The sequence below is a fragment of the Anarrhichthys ocellatus genome, unplaced genomic scaffold (assembly GCF_004355925.1).
Source record: "Anarrhichthys ocellatus isolate YVR2014 unplaced genomic scaffold, GSC_Weel_1.0 scaffold2, whole genome shotgun sequence".
NCBI lineage: Eukaryota > Metazoa > Chordata > Actinopteri > Perciformes > Anarhichadidae > Anarrhichthys > Anarrhichthys ocellatus.
The window spans coordinates 18,268,138-18,286,501 of NW_022280032.1; the positions used below are offsets into that span (position 1 = coordinate 18,268,138).

Genomic DNA, 18,364 nt, shown 5'->3' on the forward strand with positions numbered 1-18,364 from the left:
TGGCATGTAAACCTGATACTCCTTTTACAGTTGCCTCCTAACACGTGTGTAAGCCCAGATCTACGACTGCTGGGGATTAGTACAGTTTGCAGGCGTTTACGGGGCCGGAAATCAGTTTTATAAGCACCGTGCGGTGCACAACGGGCGGTAAGAAACACTGCTTATATTACTGGGTCATCATTCCTTTCCAAATTCAGAGTCACATATTATTGATTTATAAAGGACGACTGCTGATGTCTGTTTAACACCATTATTCATGAGAGACAGGGATGTGCAGTTACTGGGTGTCAAAGGTGCTCGTAAACAACCTGAATCAGACCGTCACCACTGACAGCCAATGTCCTGTTCACACCATGCATGTAATACGAAGCAATGACACCAGAGCAGGGGAAGACTAAATACATTTGGCGAATGTGTGTTTTCGCCTCTCAGCCTTCCTCTCTGTTCGTCGCATGCCTGCTCTGCTCTCACATCTGTTGGTATTTACTGAGTGAATTATGTTTACGTCTGGTCTGAGAAAACAGGATAAGATCAATTGAGTGACTTAAAACATAGATTTTCTCTGCCCCTTCCTCCCGTTCTGTGACAGGGGAAATGGTTTTGTCAGGCAGACGACCCTGAGGGCATGAAAACCCAGCAGGCACCTCAAACAGGCGGTCATTTTTTTTGATCAGAGAGCAAACCCCCCACTTCTAACCGATAGCATCAATTCAGCCTGGACAAAATGCGAAGCCCATCCGTTCCCCAAATAACGCTGCCAATGTATGCATAGTCAAAATCAAAGCACTCTTTGCCTCACCTCTAGCTGTTCTTGTTTTCCATAGGTCGGTCTGCTATACATATGCTCAAAGTGAATTTAGTTTGAACTACAGTTTCCCATGAATAACTAGACGGAGTTGTAAAATAAATAATCAGTCATCAAAATAGGAACTACATGAACACAGAGACAAGGAAACAATAAAAGTCTCAGAGAAAGAGTGGCCAGGTGGACAGAAAGGAGAGAAAAGAGCATCTACACAAACACAAAGAGCACTGTATCTTTTAAAAAGAATGCACACACACACACACACACACACACCTGGTAGGAGTCAATGACTTCCCGGTCCAGTGAGCGGCTGACTGACACTTCTCCTGTGTCTATGTCAATGGTGAAGAGACCTTTGGGATCCTGGTCAGCACCGGGGCCTGTCAGACGGAAGATATGGTTCCCCAACCTCCCTGTTGAAATCACCTGCAGACACACACACACACACACACATCAACAACACGAACAATTGCAAGCTTTTCCCATTTCATTCTGAGTAAGCCTATTTCCCGAGGCAAAGAATTGCTGAATTACTGCTTCCATTTTCTATTTTTTTTCTCCTTTTTTTTTTTTTTTTTTTTTTGAAGCAAAGCGCAATGGAAAACACTTATTATTAGAATTTGTTAATACACATTTCAGCAAAAGGAGCTTACTGTGCCTTGAATGGTGATGCAAATCCCTGATAGCTAGCAATTAAAAATGCATATCAGACAAGACTTTGATTTGATTTCATCAGTTGGCAAGAAAGTTAGCATCATTTCCCTGAGCATTGGAGGCCTGCTGTTACCACTTGTTAATGCATGGTAGGATTCCTCTCAGATAAGGAAAGTGGAACAGTTAAATAAATATAAAAAACATTCCTTAATTATTAAGTGTGAATGTTATGTAGAGTCGTGTTTTCGGAAGATTCAGTACCGAAAGGCTGTGAGATAGCCTTGTACGGTCGTGTTTTATTGTTTTTAAGTGCTGCCAAGTTCGTTGGCTGACAGGAGCGATCTGACCCAGGGACTCTTTGGATAGATATACTCACATGAGACTGCCGTGGCCAGCAGCATCCACGGATAACCCAGCAACAGGACCGGGAAGGTTAGAAAAAGAAACACAGAAAAACAGCATGTTAGATTCACATAGCACCGAAAAACAACAGCAAGATCTCTGCAGATCCTGAGTTCAGGCTGGATGGGAGAGAGGGAAATATGATAAAATACTAAACCAAAATTATAAAAACCTCATATGTGGACTGACTTTACAAATTGTTTATACTTTATACATAATACCAGATTCACAGCATATAGGTATATTTTTCAAATTTTGAAGGTGTCCCAGTAAGATATATGAGAGACTCTGTTTTGTCTGCAAAGTGATGATTAAGTGGTTCAGAACAACACAATGTGCATGCTTTAAAGAAATAGATTGCTTTTTTGGATATATATCTATCCGTCTAACTTTCTTGCTGATAGTTGAATGAGCGCATGTATACAACTCTTATGGCTGCACAGTAAATATATGTAGGTGGAGCCACAGGACGGTTTGCTCTGCTTAGCATAAAGACTAGAAAAATGGGAAAACAATTAGCCTGGTTCTGTTCAAAGGTCACCTTCAAAGCTCACTGACTACCATTTCATATTGTGTTTGTTTAAAGTGGGGGTAATGTGCTGGACTGCTTCTCTACCTTTGATGAGGGCCAAAGGTAGTTGATGTTCCTACTCTGTTCCCACTCCTGGATGTGAACAGCCTCACGGGTAAAGCCCGAAAGTCAGCACTTTAAGTTTCCATCATTTCAACCACAACAAGGCGTCACTGTCTCAACACTTCCAGACTGTCTAAATACTAAAAGCAGCCAGTGTGTGCTGCACCCACACAAACCCACACATGGTGGTGACCACTGTGACATCCTTCTGGGCCTCAGCACTGTCGCTGTGAGCAAAGGATGCAAACGGTTCCCCTGCACTGCGCCTCGTGATCAGACGGCTGCCACGAGGTCACCTTTAATGAGAGCAGGCTTCCGCGGAGCGGCAGCTGAAATGACGGCCTTTCTACTCCTCCACTTGAAAGAGCATGGGAGATGAGACTGCAGCGTTACAACCCCATGCCAGACGGAGCTCAGGCCCTTACAGCCTCTCCAAAGCTCTGTGCCATTTATCTCGCTGTCCCGCTTCATCTTTCCCCTCTGTTCCCTCTCGCTCTTGTGCTCCCTGTTCCACAGCTTGTTACTTTCTCCATTATGTTCATCCTTGCTCTTCTGCTAAGCGTCCATATCTCATTCTCCATTCATCGTTTTCCACTTCTCTGTACTGTATCCTCTGGTGGTCACTCCCTCTGCTCTCTGTTTTTCGTACAAAACGATGAGAGCGAGAAATGTCAAAAGTGTAGCAAAAAGCAGTCATTTGTGTATGATTCTCATAAACTGAAAATATCCATCTCTTCAGTCCTCTCTCGCTCTTGCTTCCCCTTTTTTACTTCTCCCCCTCCTCTCTGTCTTTCCCAGCCTTCTTCTTTTCCTTGTAATCTGAGAGAGGTCTTTTTTTTCAACAGCTGTAATATCAAGCATACTTTCTATTATTACTAGTTGTGTTAGAACCCCCTAATCATACAGTAAGTCTATATAGTTTCCACATCTTTCTAGCCGTGTGAGGACATAAACATTCAAGTACAAAACCCAACTCTGCACACACACACACACACACTTTCACAGGGCACAGATTTTTCTGAGCAGTAATCACAGTGGCAGCCAACACCTACTAGGATTGATAAACTGGGTCAGATGAAGGAAAAATAACATGGATGAGGCGCAACATTAGTTGGATTCGCGGATCAAACTTGGATGGATGCGGGGGGGGGATGTACAGGGGTGTGTGCGGATGCGGAATGAGAAAGTGAGAGAGGAGGAAGTAGAGAGTGCGAGAGAGGGAGCGATCGCTGATAAAGACAGTAACTTCAGCTGAAGAGTAACTGAAGTGTCAGGAGAAGTTTTGTGTTTAGGAGATGTCTCTGTGGGGGAGAAGTGTGGTAATCTGCACCGCACGTACACACACACACACACACACTCCGACTTGAGCGCATGCTGGCATAGAAACGTGCACCCAGTGGCTTTGTCTCCGCTGAGTTCTGTCTCCCTCTGCGTGTGTGGAGGACTGATGGGGGAATCTCACCTCTTTCTATCAGCTCTCATTACCAGCCAAGCAGACATGAAAGACTGTGTTGCTCGTGATACTCCGGGAAGGATGACAGGAGGTGTGGCGCAGCTCCGCAACACCAAACACCTCCGAGCATGCAGAGCGAATGAGCACCAAAACAATGCATCGGCACCTTTGTGTGTGTGTGTGTGTTTAAGCTTGATAGCATTGCTTGCTGTTTGTGTTCCTGCCAGGTGTCACGAGGCCACAACAAATAAATACCTGTAGAGGAGCAACACAGATATGTATATATACGCACACACACAGGCACACAGTCTTCTCAGAAAACTTGTTATGTAACTTTTAAAATCCACCCTTGTGTTGTGTGTGCATGTGTGTTTGTGTCAAAAAAATCAAGAGAAAATCTGCTGTGTCGAAGCAAAGGGTGCCAGAGAAAGTGGAATTTGGTCCGAAGAAAACACCATTACACTAATTCATTATAATACATACACACACACACACGCACACACTCCCCATGTCCGTTTGTTTTTGAGGGAGAACGAGGGAGGATTTCAACTCCAGTGTGTGTGTGATCGAGAGCGTGAGAGAGAGAGAGAGAGAGAGAGAGAGAGAGAGAGAGAGAATGCTGTAGCATCCCTCAGTGGTGCTTCTGTTATCCCCATCAAGGTCATACAGCCAGCTGCGAATGACAATCACTGGCAATGAAAGGGCTCCTGGGACCAGGCCAGGCCTTGTGTGTGTGTGTGTGTGTGTGTGTGTGTGTGTGTGTGTGTACAGTACGAGTGTGTGTGTGTGTGTCTGTACAAGCATGCCAGGCCTGGACCAGTGCTCTGCTTGATTGTGTCGCCACTCCAGCCTGCTAATAAGAGGGAAGAGGCGGAGGTGGAAAGGCCTGTTGAAGACAGGGACGGGTAGAACTGACCGAGTCCTCAGCACAGGAAAATGGGAAAGCAGTGGCGCTAATTAACTGGCTTTGATCGGTGAGCCTAATTATTATGCTGAGCCAATCACAACAAGCCTGAGAGGGGCAACAATCAAGAGGGACCCTTGTTGAAAAAAACAAAAAAAACAGGAAGAGAGGAGTGTCATTAAGCAGCTGTGTTAAGAGGGTCAGCAGGGACTTTTGAAAAGACGCTTTAATTCACACAGTCCAACTTGTCCTTGCTTACTGATGTGTGTCAGTCTTTTTGTTGCTCGTCTTTCAAGGCAACAACTTTAAAGCAGGCATAGTAACTTAACAGACAATTATTTAAATGAAAAGCTTTCAGATTACTACTTTGAGGAATGTGAAAGTACATTTTAAAGACATTTTAGCTAAAAGGGAACTTGTTAAAAATCCCAGAAGACCACAAATCAAAATGTAGCAAAAAAAGCACTTAGTAAAAGAATCCAACGAAGAATAATTAGGATGAATGTAATGCCTTCAGCCATGGAGAAGGACTATGGCTGCCTGTGTTAGCTTCCTCTGGCAGCAGGATGAGCACTCACTCAGTCTTGCTTAAGCTCACGCAAGGACATGTCTTAGGAAGTTCCTCCTCGACAAATATGTTTTGTTTTTTTATTGTTTCTGCTTGATTTTTTTCAGGCTTCCCGCATCAAAATGGGCTTGACATCTGTTCGATGCGTCTGGGGGTCCAGCATTTATGTCTATAGGGTTTTAACTCAACGCCGATGAACATCCGCCACAAACAGGCATGATTAACATGCAGAAAGACAGACAGTGAGAAAAAAAGGCTGGAACAAGACAATTAAGAGAATCAATTAGACTAAATGACGAGGCCCCCAGACTCCCTTCTTTCTAATGTTGTGACATCTCACAACACAAATATAGATAAAGTGGAGAGGAGAAAATGAAGAGATAGAAACACAGTTATAAGGGAAGAAAAAGAAAGTTGACAGACACCGGGTAGAGGGCAGCAAGACAGAGGAGAGAGAAGGACGGACAGACAGAGGAAATTAGAATGCACTCGGCATTGAAACCATGGAACAAAGGAGCCCGACATGTCTATTCGCCTCACTATATTAGCTGGAGCTACAGCAAAGCCTGGCCCTCATTCCTCTCAGCAACAGTACTTTATTGGAGCTGTCATGTCAAGTCAGACACGTTGTGATAACTTGTGAGCTGGTAAGGAAGGATAAACACAGGTTGAATGGTTGAATAACTGACAGCTCCACTGCAGCGCGGAAAGTTAAGCTCGCTTTAGAGATTTAATGCTGATACATCTGACACTTCCATTTGTTAGTTAATGGGGCTGCATGCGTGCGTCTTGTTTTTAAGTGTTTTTAGTGCATTCTCGCACTTGCCTGTTTCAATTAGTGGATTTGAGTTAATGTTTTGGGCTTTTTGGAATGAATTGAATGAATAATTTAATTAGCAAGCATCCAATAAAGAAATCAGCCCATGTAGCCTATGAATCAGTTTACATAGGCTACATGGCAGCTATGACCCCAGACTCATCCATCCATTCAGATTATACAATCTAATGCTGTGTCCGAAATCACTCACTACTAAATAGATAGTCCACTATATAGTGAGTTTGCCATTTTGTAGCGCTGTCCGAATGTATACTGAGAATGTATACTAAATTGACAACTCAAGCTGCTGGAGAAGGTGGGCTTTTCTACCCAGTGGACTCAAAGTAGCGCACGATGCGTCTTGAAAAGAAGTGTACAACCGAAAGTCACAAAGCAAGCACTATATCCCATCATGCATTGTGCTAACGGAAAAACGGCGAAAAGAGCAGCGCATCACAAAACAAATGTCCTTATTGCCCTCACATTGGCCATGGCAGCGCATACCGCTTTTCCTCCTTCCGTTCTTAACTTTCACAATAAAAGCCCTAAACATATAAGCTGCATCACTGCTTACCAGGGGAACCTAAATGCACTCAGAGCATTTCGCTGAGAGGAAATGTATTATGGATGGTTCGTCAGCAATGACGAAATTAACGACACAGAGGAAATGACCACAGTAGTGTCTAAGTGTTTTTTTTTTCATTTTACCGATGAGCTCATAGTCCTCTACATAGAACTCCCTAGAGAGAGATGGGAGTAGAGAATGAGTGAGTGATTAAGAATTGATGATTGGTGGGTCAGCAGTCCATCACATGGCTAACACACATTGACAACCAAATATTCTTTGGGGGATTAAGATCCGAAACAAAATGGTCCAACCTGCATTTCTGTTGTGCGTTTACTGGAACAGCCACGCAAACACGAGGAGAACATGGAAACCTCAGACAGAAAGGCCCCTGCGGGTTCTAAGTAGTTAAAACCATCTCACTGTGAGGAGACAAGGCTTTCACTGAGCCACCACACATGGAAACTGCAAAAGTCTAAAGTGACACCTGATCTGGAGGACTGCAGTTCACTGTCTGAGCAACTTGTTTTGTTTCACTTTAAGAAATGACCAACTTTACTCATCTCTTTTCTGTTAAATGGTTATAGCTACAGTTTACGGGATTCTGGCTTTGGTTTATATGAGACAAACTTATTTTACGGTCTCCTTTATACATCTACTGTACTTTCTGGCTGGAGTCTAACTTGTACTGTGCATCTGCGCCCAGTTTTAACAAAACACGTCAACTAACACAAAGATATTCGTCATATAAATAGGGGCTGACGGCGATCTGTCAGACCATCAGACTTTGGTCATCACCTGTGATTGGTCTGCCACAGGATTTAATAGAATCCTAGTTTACTTGGCTTTGGGAAAATTGCAATTTGAAACCTCATGAAATGAGATGAAGGGAAAACTGTTCAAAATGGGAGCCAGCTGACAGCTTGTCATTAGACAATCAAACAGGTGCCAAAGAACACTGACACTATAAAAAAGTTCAATCCAAAACTTTCTACAAAGATGACTAATAGAGTTTTTCTACACTCATTACAGTACACAGCTTCAGGGATCATAACAGCCGACTGACCGCCACGATGAATTCAGGTAAACACGTGCTTATATCGGCACCGGTGGGTAAGATGGGTAATTTCTTGTATACAACCATTATAAAAGGAAAGGCTGTAAAACGGAGCACATGTGAACAGGCATCTTTTTTAGAGACAATAGTAAAGCAAATAAAGTTGTTTGACTGTGGGGGTAATACTTCGACTAACCCGTCAACATCACAAACACGTGTGAACCAGATGAAGCTGAATGAAAGACCTGGGAGGCAAAGTATGCCGGTATCTCTGATCTGGACGGAAAATGATACTGCAGAGCATCTACAACATACATGGATACATGTCACATTTTCATTATTAAACTGACATTTAACTGTATCTTAATTCCTCAAAATATAAGGTGACTAAAAATAAATGCAGCCATAATTTTTTAGTTTCGACAACGAAAGCTGAAGCCTGGTTGCCAGCCTGCCAACCACTTTTAAACGTTAGTGTTGAGCACTGATGACCGTTTGTATTATCTGTACTTTATCAAGTCAGTCAAATCAGAAAGAACAACCAGAGGACGTTTCTTGTGTGCATCCTCTCATCATGCTCAGCTACATGGCACATGGGCCTCAGAACTTGGAACCCTGAAGAATCCTGAAAAACTTTTTTGATCCCAGTGAGCAATGCTCATTGGGATCATACATGGCGGGCCATCTTGAGACACGGTATCCAGTTCTCTTAGTTCATCGATGGTACAGGCAGACTGTGATAGGTTATCACAATGCCTGCCTGATCAGACTGATTATATAGAATTACTGAATGGTACTGAGGAGAACTGATTATTATACTTTAAACACTGAGGTTACTCAACCTCCTATCTCACCTTGAGAAAGGCCTGGCTCACACATACTCCCAGACATGAGCAAAACAGGTTTGAGGAATAATCATTTACTTGATTTTTCACTATTTTTTTCTTCAAACATTTAGACTTCTTGGATTTAAATGTATTGAAAGGAAAGTCCCTCGAGATGTAGCTTCTCATTTTACTTGAGCTATGATTGATTCGGCCTCCTGAATACTTGAGCAGCATAAAAAAAATGGTCCTATCGTCAGTGACTGAAGTGGCGTATCCTAAGAGAAAAAATTAAGCACATCAATTTCATTGCATGCTCCATCTGCTGTGTGAGTTGTTGTGAGCTGTTTATGGGACCCCATGGGAGGGCAGGGGAGAGACCTCTGTATCAAAACAATTCCACAGCTGGCAGGAGGTGTGACATAAAGAACAAGGTTCTTACCCTTCCCCTGTGAGTCCCGCTGACAGCCAAACCCACCCTCACCCCTGCAGCAAACAAACGCACACACTTACATGTTAAACCTTAGCCCTCGCAATCTCACTTCTCCCCTGCTTCCTACTGCTTATCTCTCAGAGGGAACGAGGGAGCATGAAAAATGAATGGCTGCCGTATGGAAATGGTAGGTTGCTAAGAAGAGGAAAGCTATTGGTGTGGAAAATCAATTTTGCCAAGTCGCAGACATATAGTCTCTATTGGGTGGAATAGCCCACATTAGCCTGTCTTCTCATGCAAAGCTGAAAGTGGAGGTATAGGGGAGAAGGATGGAGGGATACCGGGATGAGAGGATGGATTCAAATTGTGACTGGAAAGTGGAGAGAAGAAGAAGAACTGGGGAGGAGAGGAGGCCCCAATGAAGGGAGATGAATAAATAATTCAGGTCATGTGTGCACTATATGTCCAATTCCTCATATAAAAATAATCAGCGTCCCCTATGGACCACACGTTTCTGCTGACTTTTGTTCTCTCCATCATCTCCCTGCAGTTCACCAGGGGATAGATCTGCACAAGCCCCCCGTGGACGTTAGGCCCCCAAAAACATCACCTAATGGATTGACACATGCACACTCTATTCCACTGCCCTTCACTACCAACCTGGTATCTCCAGGCCATCGTGGTACTTCACAGGGGCCGTACGGAGTACAGTGCTGGAATGAGCTGGAACCCCAGGCTCTACACAGTGGTCTTGCTCTCCAGGGTACAATTATCTATTATGTGCAGGGCTCAGTATGGAATATCTTATTTCGATGGTATTCTCTGCGGGCATTGAAAGATGTGGTTGATCTCGTAGTGCCCAGGATTATCTGGAGCAAAGCTGCGTGACGCGTAGAGATACATCAAAGCCTCGTAACACAGGGTCAAGATAAATGTAGAGCCCGCAGGGTCCTGAATGTATGGTTGTCGGTTGACCATCTGCAGGCGACTCAGGTGATGTGATTTACCTGCTACACAGACTTCTCACCATAGAAAATGCAGTTTATTTTGAGAGGAAATTAACTGAAGAGCTATTGCTGGAGTTCCATGCGTTACATACTGACACATAATTCATTATCTGCCACATCAATTATAAACTGTGTCACATATTCTTGTGTTCAACAGGAGTCGAGCTGGACAAGTAAAATCCTTCATCGGTGACAAAACAATTAATAAATTCTTGCAATAAAGTAGCATGCTTTGAAGAATCATGCAGGAAATAGCTCTAGTCTAAAACTCTGACAATTTGGCATAATGGTATACAAAAACATAAAATTGAGATGCAAACCTTTTATTGCCAACTGGGAGCCCTCATGTACGTTTTCCTTTGTCAGACTTTAATGAGGTAAACTGAGAGTAAGAGGTCTCTCCCCATTGGGAACTTTTGTCTTCATCTACTAACAGCACAAGCACAAACGTGCACTAAAAGCGAGCACGGCCGGCTATGAAAAGAAAGCGAGGAGAAGCTTGGATAACGAGACACACAAAGAGAGTGACTTCCTTCTGTATCACTCCACTATATCTTTATATAGATAATAGTTGTTTGCTGCTATATTAATGCTCTGAATGTTGGTCCCTAACAAATTGAAAGCATGAACAACTTTTTCATTTTTTTATTTAATTCGCCCAATTCATTTAATTCGGCTTTTAATTGCATTCAACACATGATTTATAATGACATGTTTGCAATTTTCAGGCATTTCATCACAAGAAATGGCCCCAATACATGCAAAGTTTCATAAAAGGAGATAAAAAGATGACAAATAAATGAAAAAGACAGATAAGGGGGGCAATTATTAACCTAGCAGGCATTAAATAAAAATGAAAAAGTCCTCACAAAAGGTAATTGTAGCTAGATCCAGATTTCCTGATATTTCTCAACCTCAATTATTAATAAAACATTGTTTTGCATGTGTGACATAAGCGTTTCATCATCTATCACCTGCAACACTTCATGAAACATTCAAAACGTATTACTTTATGCAATAGGACCTTGACAATCATGAAAACTGTTGTATGTGCTTTGCTTTTGTTAGAACCTTTGTTAAGGCCTTTGACACAAGTGTTCTATTTAACTGAGAAGGGGAGAAAGTAACTTCAGGCAACAAAAGAACCACATAACGTAGAGAACACACGCTCTATAAAGAGACAAGAATCACAACAGCCAGGAAAATCTATTTTTCAAGTATCAGGAAATGCATTTCAATTTAGTGATAACACAACATTCAACTATGTCAAAAACAACTTTGTGTGGAAAGAAATAAGTGTGATCATCCAATTTTTACCAGCACATTGAGCTATTTTTTAGTATAGCTGTCTCTCCTTCAACATGGCCACCTATAACCAGACAATGGCTGCTGTGTTGTAGGTGAGCAGCTAAAATAATTGGAGAAGCACAAGTGTTCCAAAATGCAACTAGTTCACTACATCAAGATGCAACAAAGGAGACAACTCTACCAATTCATGTTGTTAGCACATATTTCACAGATAATCATTTACACAGTGCAGCTGTTGTCCCCTTTGGACCAAACAAACACTGCAAAACGCCTCTCACATCCTGGTGGTAATTACCGTTTTCACAAAATGAGTCTGTTCTGGTTACTACTTTGTTTTCTGTAACTGTGACGGAATACAGTCACCTTTTTTTTGTATCCTAATTAGGAAACACTGTTCCATGTAATCATTACAACGTTATGGGTTGAATGCATTCAATCACATGGTACAGCAGTGGTTGTTGGAGCCACACCTGGAAGAAATCTGGAGGTTTCTCGTTTTAAACGTCAGTAATTACCGCTACATCTGCTGCCACGCTCGTGTTGAGTAAATTACATGATTTCAACATCTAAACTACCTGGGGGATGTTCTGGGACTCTTGTTCTTCTCAATATCAGTAATGTTTGCTTATTTGTAAAACACAAAACAAGTTGTAAGATATACATGTTTTTTATGTGGCTGAGACAAACTCGTATTCGGTAGTTCCCTCTCGATACTTGGCAAATCTTCCGGCAGATTTCCAAGGTCCAACATGTTCTTATTCATCTTAAACTGATATTAAACAAGATCAAATCCACGCTGTGTGTCTGCTTCTTCCAGTATACTGTGTGACTGGGGTGACTCACAGATTGAACATCAAATCATGACTGAAGAAGATTGAGAGCTAAAACGTTTCTTCCCTTCAGTTAGGCAACAAAATCCCATTTGTATTTGACTGCTGTAAGACACACCATCTATACTTCAGTCATGAGATGTTTTTCATATGACACGGCTCTTAAGATTTATAACAGGAGGGAGCTTAAGAACTCATCACCGCAACCTAAACAGGAAAAAGACACACTGCTTCACTGGGTTTTCAGATTGGCTTGTTTTGCAGATTCCCAGTTTCAAAAATTGAGCTCGGTAAAAGCTCCACTGAGAAGGAAAAAAGAACTGCAGCGGCATGTGGAATTGGATTACTTAATTTGAAGGGCTGATTGTGAAGTATTAATTGATGGCTCCAGTTATTAAACCTGCAATAGTATCTCATTATTTCCCTCTAGTTCATTGCCAAAAAACAGAACAAAGAGTTGACATATCTAAGTCAGTCGTGCAGGTGACACTGAGGTCTACGTTGCTACAACCTCAATACAAAAAATTACATTGTTAAAAAAAAAAAAAAGCAGCAACATCAAATGTATCTCTAACTGTGTCAGATAAAAGGCTGTGTTGTCCTGGTAAGGGTTCAATAATGGAAGCTTTCACGATGTTTAATCATCACAGTAGAAAAATGCTTAAATATAAAAGCAACAGACATGACACTTCAATACGGAGTGACTTCAACTGTATGACCCAGTGATTATTTGGAGGGTTGAATTTAGCATGGTCCTTTTAGCTTAAGAAATCATTAAAGCGTACAATAAAGCTAGAGTATTAGAACATGGCTCCTAATCACATCCACTCTAATGACACCACCTATTTGTTCTGGTGCTGGAGAGAATGTTTTTTTCTTAGAAATAATATTCAACTAGGATTGTAGTGTTTTGTTGAAAAAAAACTCACATCAGAATATGTTTTTGAAAGAAAAGGGAATTGTTTACTGAAAATCATGCATGCACTCATGCATGCACACTTGGATATGAATCTCAACGAATGCAAACATTTGAATAAAAAGTGTTCGAGTCAAGGGAAATTCACCAACTGTTCTCCCTCACCCGCTGTATTCTCTGAATTTCCCTTTTTTGAGGCTTCTTACTTTTCTTTCCCGCTAAAATGTTTTAAAATTAATTTACTAAAATATAAACGCTTTATATATTTTCATCATTTTGTAACATATTTATAGAGGAGTACTTTATCACTATACTATAACTATGCTAGGTGTTTGTGTTGTTCCACTGTAATTACCAAAGAACATAATACCTCTGTGGTGATGACAATGTTTGAATTGGATCAAGTCAACTTCTGTTTGTGCTGAACAGCACAGGGACACGATGCTAATGATGGGCACAGTGGGCAGTATCTGCTCTTCTTCTCTCATCTCCATCAGCTTCTCTATTACTATTTATCTCTGTCTCATCTTGTCACATATCTCTTTCATCGCAGAGCTGAGCTCTGATTGTCAAGAGTCTTTTCATTTTCATGTGTCCCAGTGAAGAAAGTAAACACTAGGTTGAATGATATTTATATGCTAATGTACCAGCCTTTGCTAGAATAATCTTGAAAAGAAGAAAACAAGCATACAGGGCTACCTCACTGTAATGGTTTGACTTGACAAAAGGAAAAAAAAACTATGAGCTAATTGAGACATGTTGGTTTAATAACTCACATTCCCAAATGTCCCCACTCAAGCCACACTCAAGTGAATCCACGCGCACTTCAATTATTCAATTAATAATCAATTAATATCTTGCACGCAAACAAATAAATGGCTCAGCGAAGGTAAGCGTCACATGACGGTCAAGAATTGTACATACAGTATTCCTGTAAATAACACACCTGCTACACACCTATTTGTACCACCCACTGTGCACAAAGTGGAATTACCACAACACAAACTACATCATATAAATACACATATAATGAACACAATACAAAAATGGTCCCAACACACATTTTAAGATGAATTTCAACCCAAAAGGAATTAAAAGAAAAGCATTTCAATTTTGAATGGCATTGAACTAGAAGCAGTAAAAGTATCTAGTTACCTGAATCCTAATTCGCATGACTAATTCGCATGGTAATTTACATAATCAAAAAAAACACCGTGTTGAGTACATTTCTTTGCAGTAACGACAATGTCGTTCACTGCACAACACACCCACACAAGGAACGGTGATGATCAGATAAGCAACTTGGTCATTTTGGCTTTGTACAATATATTTTACTGCACCAAATGCAAGTTATTTTTAGTCAATTATTTAAAGGCATTATTATTATATACATCTTGGGAAAAAAAAACACAGAGGTCCAGACCTCTTAGATCTCTGGTGGGTATGGCGATCATCATCACTCAACAACAACAGCAAGTTATGGCTGTCCGTCCATGAGCCTGGTCATGAGCCCTGTCAGCGGCATGCACTCTGATCTGGGACAGCAAGTCAGTCACTGTCAGATCGAGATAAGGAGTAAAGTATCCCCTGCATAGATTAGTCCTTGGCCATTATGTATTGGCCCTCAGCAGCAGTCAGAAGAACAGCATGCTAGGCTACAGCCACTGCACTTTTTGTTCAAGCAGCAGCATCGCAGCGGTAGTCTGCTTCAGACCTTTTGATGGATTTGGCATACGTGATGAACTGCTAGAAGATAATGGAGTTTGACTGAAGCTTAGCCTGCGCTGGTGGTGAGTGAAGGGGGCATAAACAACTCTGATGGAAACGTTCCTGTGTTTTCTATATCAGTGAGTTTGTAGCTCATCAGGGTAACTGCATGGCGTGTCAAAGAGTTATAAACGCTACTCAAATCCCACTAAGCCAAAACTCATTTAAGTAAAATGATTATGAGCTCCCCAAAATACATGATGGGGTATAATGAGGAAAAAATGATTCCTATATCTGGAATGCATCGTATTTCTGTAAAACAATGCGAAATGACGATGTTAACACTAGATCAGTGAAATAAAAGATGACTAAGTAAAGAAGAAGTTCTAAAGCATCTGCTTTATATAACAGTGGCTGGCAATCACTTAAGGGACTCACTTGAAGCGTGTCTGTGATTTGATATGAAAATATAATCAAAGAATTTCTCTTCTCTTTTCACATTCTTTTATTCCTCTCACCGTCTTTATATTTCCCCATGCATCGTCTATGGAACTGTCTAACATATGCAGCGGAACATCATGCCTTTCTTTTGTGGGGCTGAATAAGACCATTGTGAAAATTCACAAAGAGCGACCGAGCTGCGACAGACCATAAAAATACTATTTTCTAAAGCGTTAAATAATGCACGTATCCAATCTTTAGTACTATACCTTGGGCAATTTTCTCTCTCTCGGCTGAGTTTTTTTTTGTCATGAAATACTTCTTTATGGTGTTTCTTACCTTGCCAATTTTTCTGGGGAAGGGAGCTCTCTGGTTCTCAGTTACGATCATAGGAGGGATCAGCAGGGATCTCTTTGATCTGAATGGCAGCGTCTGGCCGACACCCAGGATACCCTAAAACACAAAGAAGAGAAACCATACTGTTAAACTTTGAAATAAGAGGGGTCGTTGTGGAGCGTTTTTGAAACCAACCCTACCCAAAATGACTTGTTAGCATATTGTTAGCCATTACCCTCATCCCCACCGACGAGGCATAAACACAAACACACACAGCAGGCAGTATAGTATGCATTTCAAAATGTTTGAACATATCTATATATATACCATATATATATATTTTTGATGGCAGAGCGGTGGGTGCTATATAATACAGAATACAAAGATTGTGTTTGATTTATTCAGCCCATGTGTTAAATAAGGACATGGGAAAAAAGTAGAAAAAAACAACAACAACAAAGCATTAATGCAAGAGCAACCAAGACGAAAAGAGGTGGTTAAAACTGAAGAAATGAGAGATGACAAGGTTTTGGCAGAGCAGTTGTGTTGTTCATGCAGGAGGAGCCAATCCGAAATGTAATTGTTGCTCATGAGAGCACAATAGCATAATATAATTTCATCTTCCACCCTCCCGCTGTTGTCAACAAAGACGTGGTTGTTGCTGTATAACATAGCGAGAGATTTCTCCCACTCTTCTTCACGTTCACATCCCTGATACACTCAGGGCCCCTCTGCTTGGATTGTGATGAAAATAATGTCTGTCACTGACACTATAAGCCGGCTGTTAACATGGAGGTGATGACCCACAGGGGGGGGCAGGCTGTCCACCGTCTGCACACCTGGACACGAGCCGAGAGGAGACCACAAATACACACACAAAATGCCCTGCCTTGCCCATATAAATATGTCCATAAAACATGCTTATGACACATGTGTTATGATTGATATTAACATGAATTTCAATAAAAAAGACGTACATTTTGCCTCACATTCTCTAAGTTTTGTTTCATTGCCCTTTGTTCTGCTCTATTTATGTCTTTTACGATCTACTATTACTCCTGATCTCCCAAAGTAATCGGGTCAGAAGAAAAGCCATTAACGGCATAGAGAGCTAATCTGCCACCCGCTACCAAACAGGTCACACAATCACAGAGACTTGTATCTGCTAGTGTCCATGTTTAGTTGTTATTGTGTCAGGTAAAGTGTCTCTTACAAGGATGAAGCATGAGTGAAGAGAATGGTACAGTACATGCAAATTATAATAAATACCTTCTACAATATAGAGACTACAGCAGATAATACCCGATAACAGTTTGCCTCTGATTTGGTAAAACATATTTATTGTAAACACACAGTAAAAAGAAGTACCTACAGTGGGAGAAGTTAGGGTGTACAATGTGTATCATTAGTGATACGTGTCTTGTCTTCTATCATTGTTCTTCTAATGCGTGTACTCCAATAAAACACCCACATTAATAGTAAGAATGTTATTTCTCTGGTTTACACTCCTCACACAAGGTTCCTTGTAGAGCCTCCATCCCTCAGTTCACCCAATACAAGAGCATTATATTTGGTATGATTGATCTGGGGATAATAATCACCTTTCAAACTGAAATCCAATTGCATGCCTTGTTTTTATTTGTGGTTCAGCACACTGTACATATCTGCTCTGTTAGTGCACGTCCTATGATCTCCCTTTGAGAACATTCCAAACCCAAACAACAGACATTTATATTTCACATCTTTTCATTTTCTCCACTTTTATTTTGGCCGCTCTTGGTCCTGGGAGTAAAAGTTCCATTAATTTGTCCTATACTACAGTGTTAAGGGACTCATGGCTGGAGCACTTCTACGGCTTGTATCGGCATGAAACTCCTCCTGTTGCTACATCCTCAGTACAAAACATTAAGAACTGCTTTAAAAAAATATCGTAAAAACAAACAAAGAAACACTGCTAACGGTGAGTGGAAGCTAAAGATGATGGTGTTGAGAACACTGCCTCATTTGTGGGTGAATTGGTGTGGTGGTGTGAATGACCAACGGCAGCTGAGGCTCATGGGTATTTTAGTATATCGACCCGTCCACCAATCCAACATGATGGACAAAAACATGATATCTAAGAAACAAACTAAATGGTGGTCATCACATAATCCTATAGGGCTGTTACATCATCTGGGAGAGTCCTGTGTTTCTGTTTTAAGATAACGTTAAGGAGATTAGTTGAAGAACAAACTGAAATGGGAATAAAAAAGGGGAAAAACACTTCCAGAACCAGCAGCCCCTCCCAACTCTATAGGCAGAAGTTGTTTCATAAAGCTAATCAAACCTTTGCATGAAGGAGTAATGCCACGTTCTACAATAGGCAGACGGTCACACTTCACTAACAGCCAGACAGCTGAAGTCTCCTTCTTATTTAACTTGCAAACATGGACATGCGTTCAATGCAGTGTCTTGGTTTGCTGAACGAGCAACCAAACGAACATCCACATAACTTCAGTTTGCATGCTAGTTAGGTAATTGGCTCGCAACTTACCTAGCTAGCTAACGAAAGCTTAGGCCAGCTTTATTTAATGTCATTTCAGTCTGTTCGGATTGTAATATGGTTCCTATCACTCATTGCCACCGCTAACAATACACTTTCCTCCCAGGACTTGTAAGCTTTACTTTCCTGACAGTTTGTTTACTTTCTCTCTCTTTCTCCTG

At 41.3% G+C, this 18,364-nt stretch overlaps 1 protein-coding gene across 1 annotated transcript in view; it reads right to left on the bottom strand.

Moving 5' to 3' along the window:
• Positions 1-18,364, bottom strand: part of cdh13 (cadherin 13, H-cadherin (heart)) — a 290,291-nt gene that overhangs the window by 159,330 nt on the left and 112,597 nt on the right. The window contains exons 4-6 of the mRNA XM_031857204.1: positions 15,665-15,778; positions 1,836-1,841; positions 1,079-1,231 (exon numbers count right to left, since the gene is read on the bottom strand). Coding sequence (XP_031713064.1) covers positions 1,079-1,231; positions 1,836-1,841; positions 15,665-15,778 — 273 coding nt within the window. The remainder of the gene's footprint in view (positions 1-1,078; positions 1,232-1,835; positions 1,842-15,664; positions 15,779-18,364) is intronic.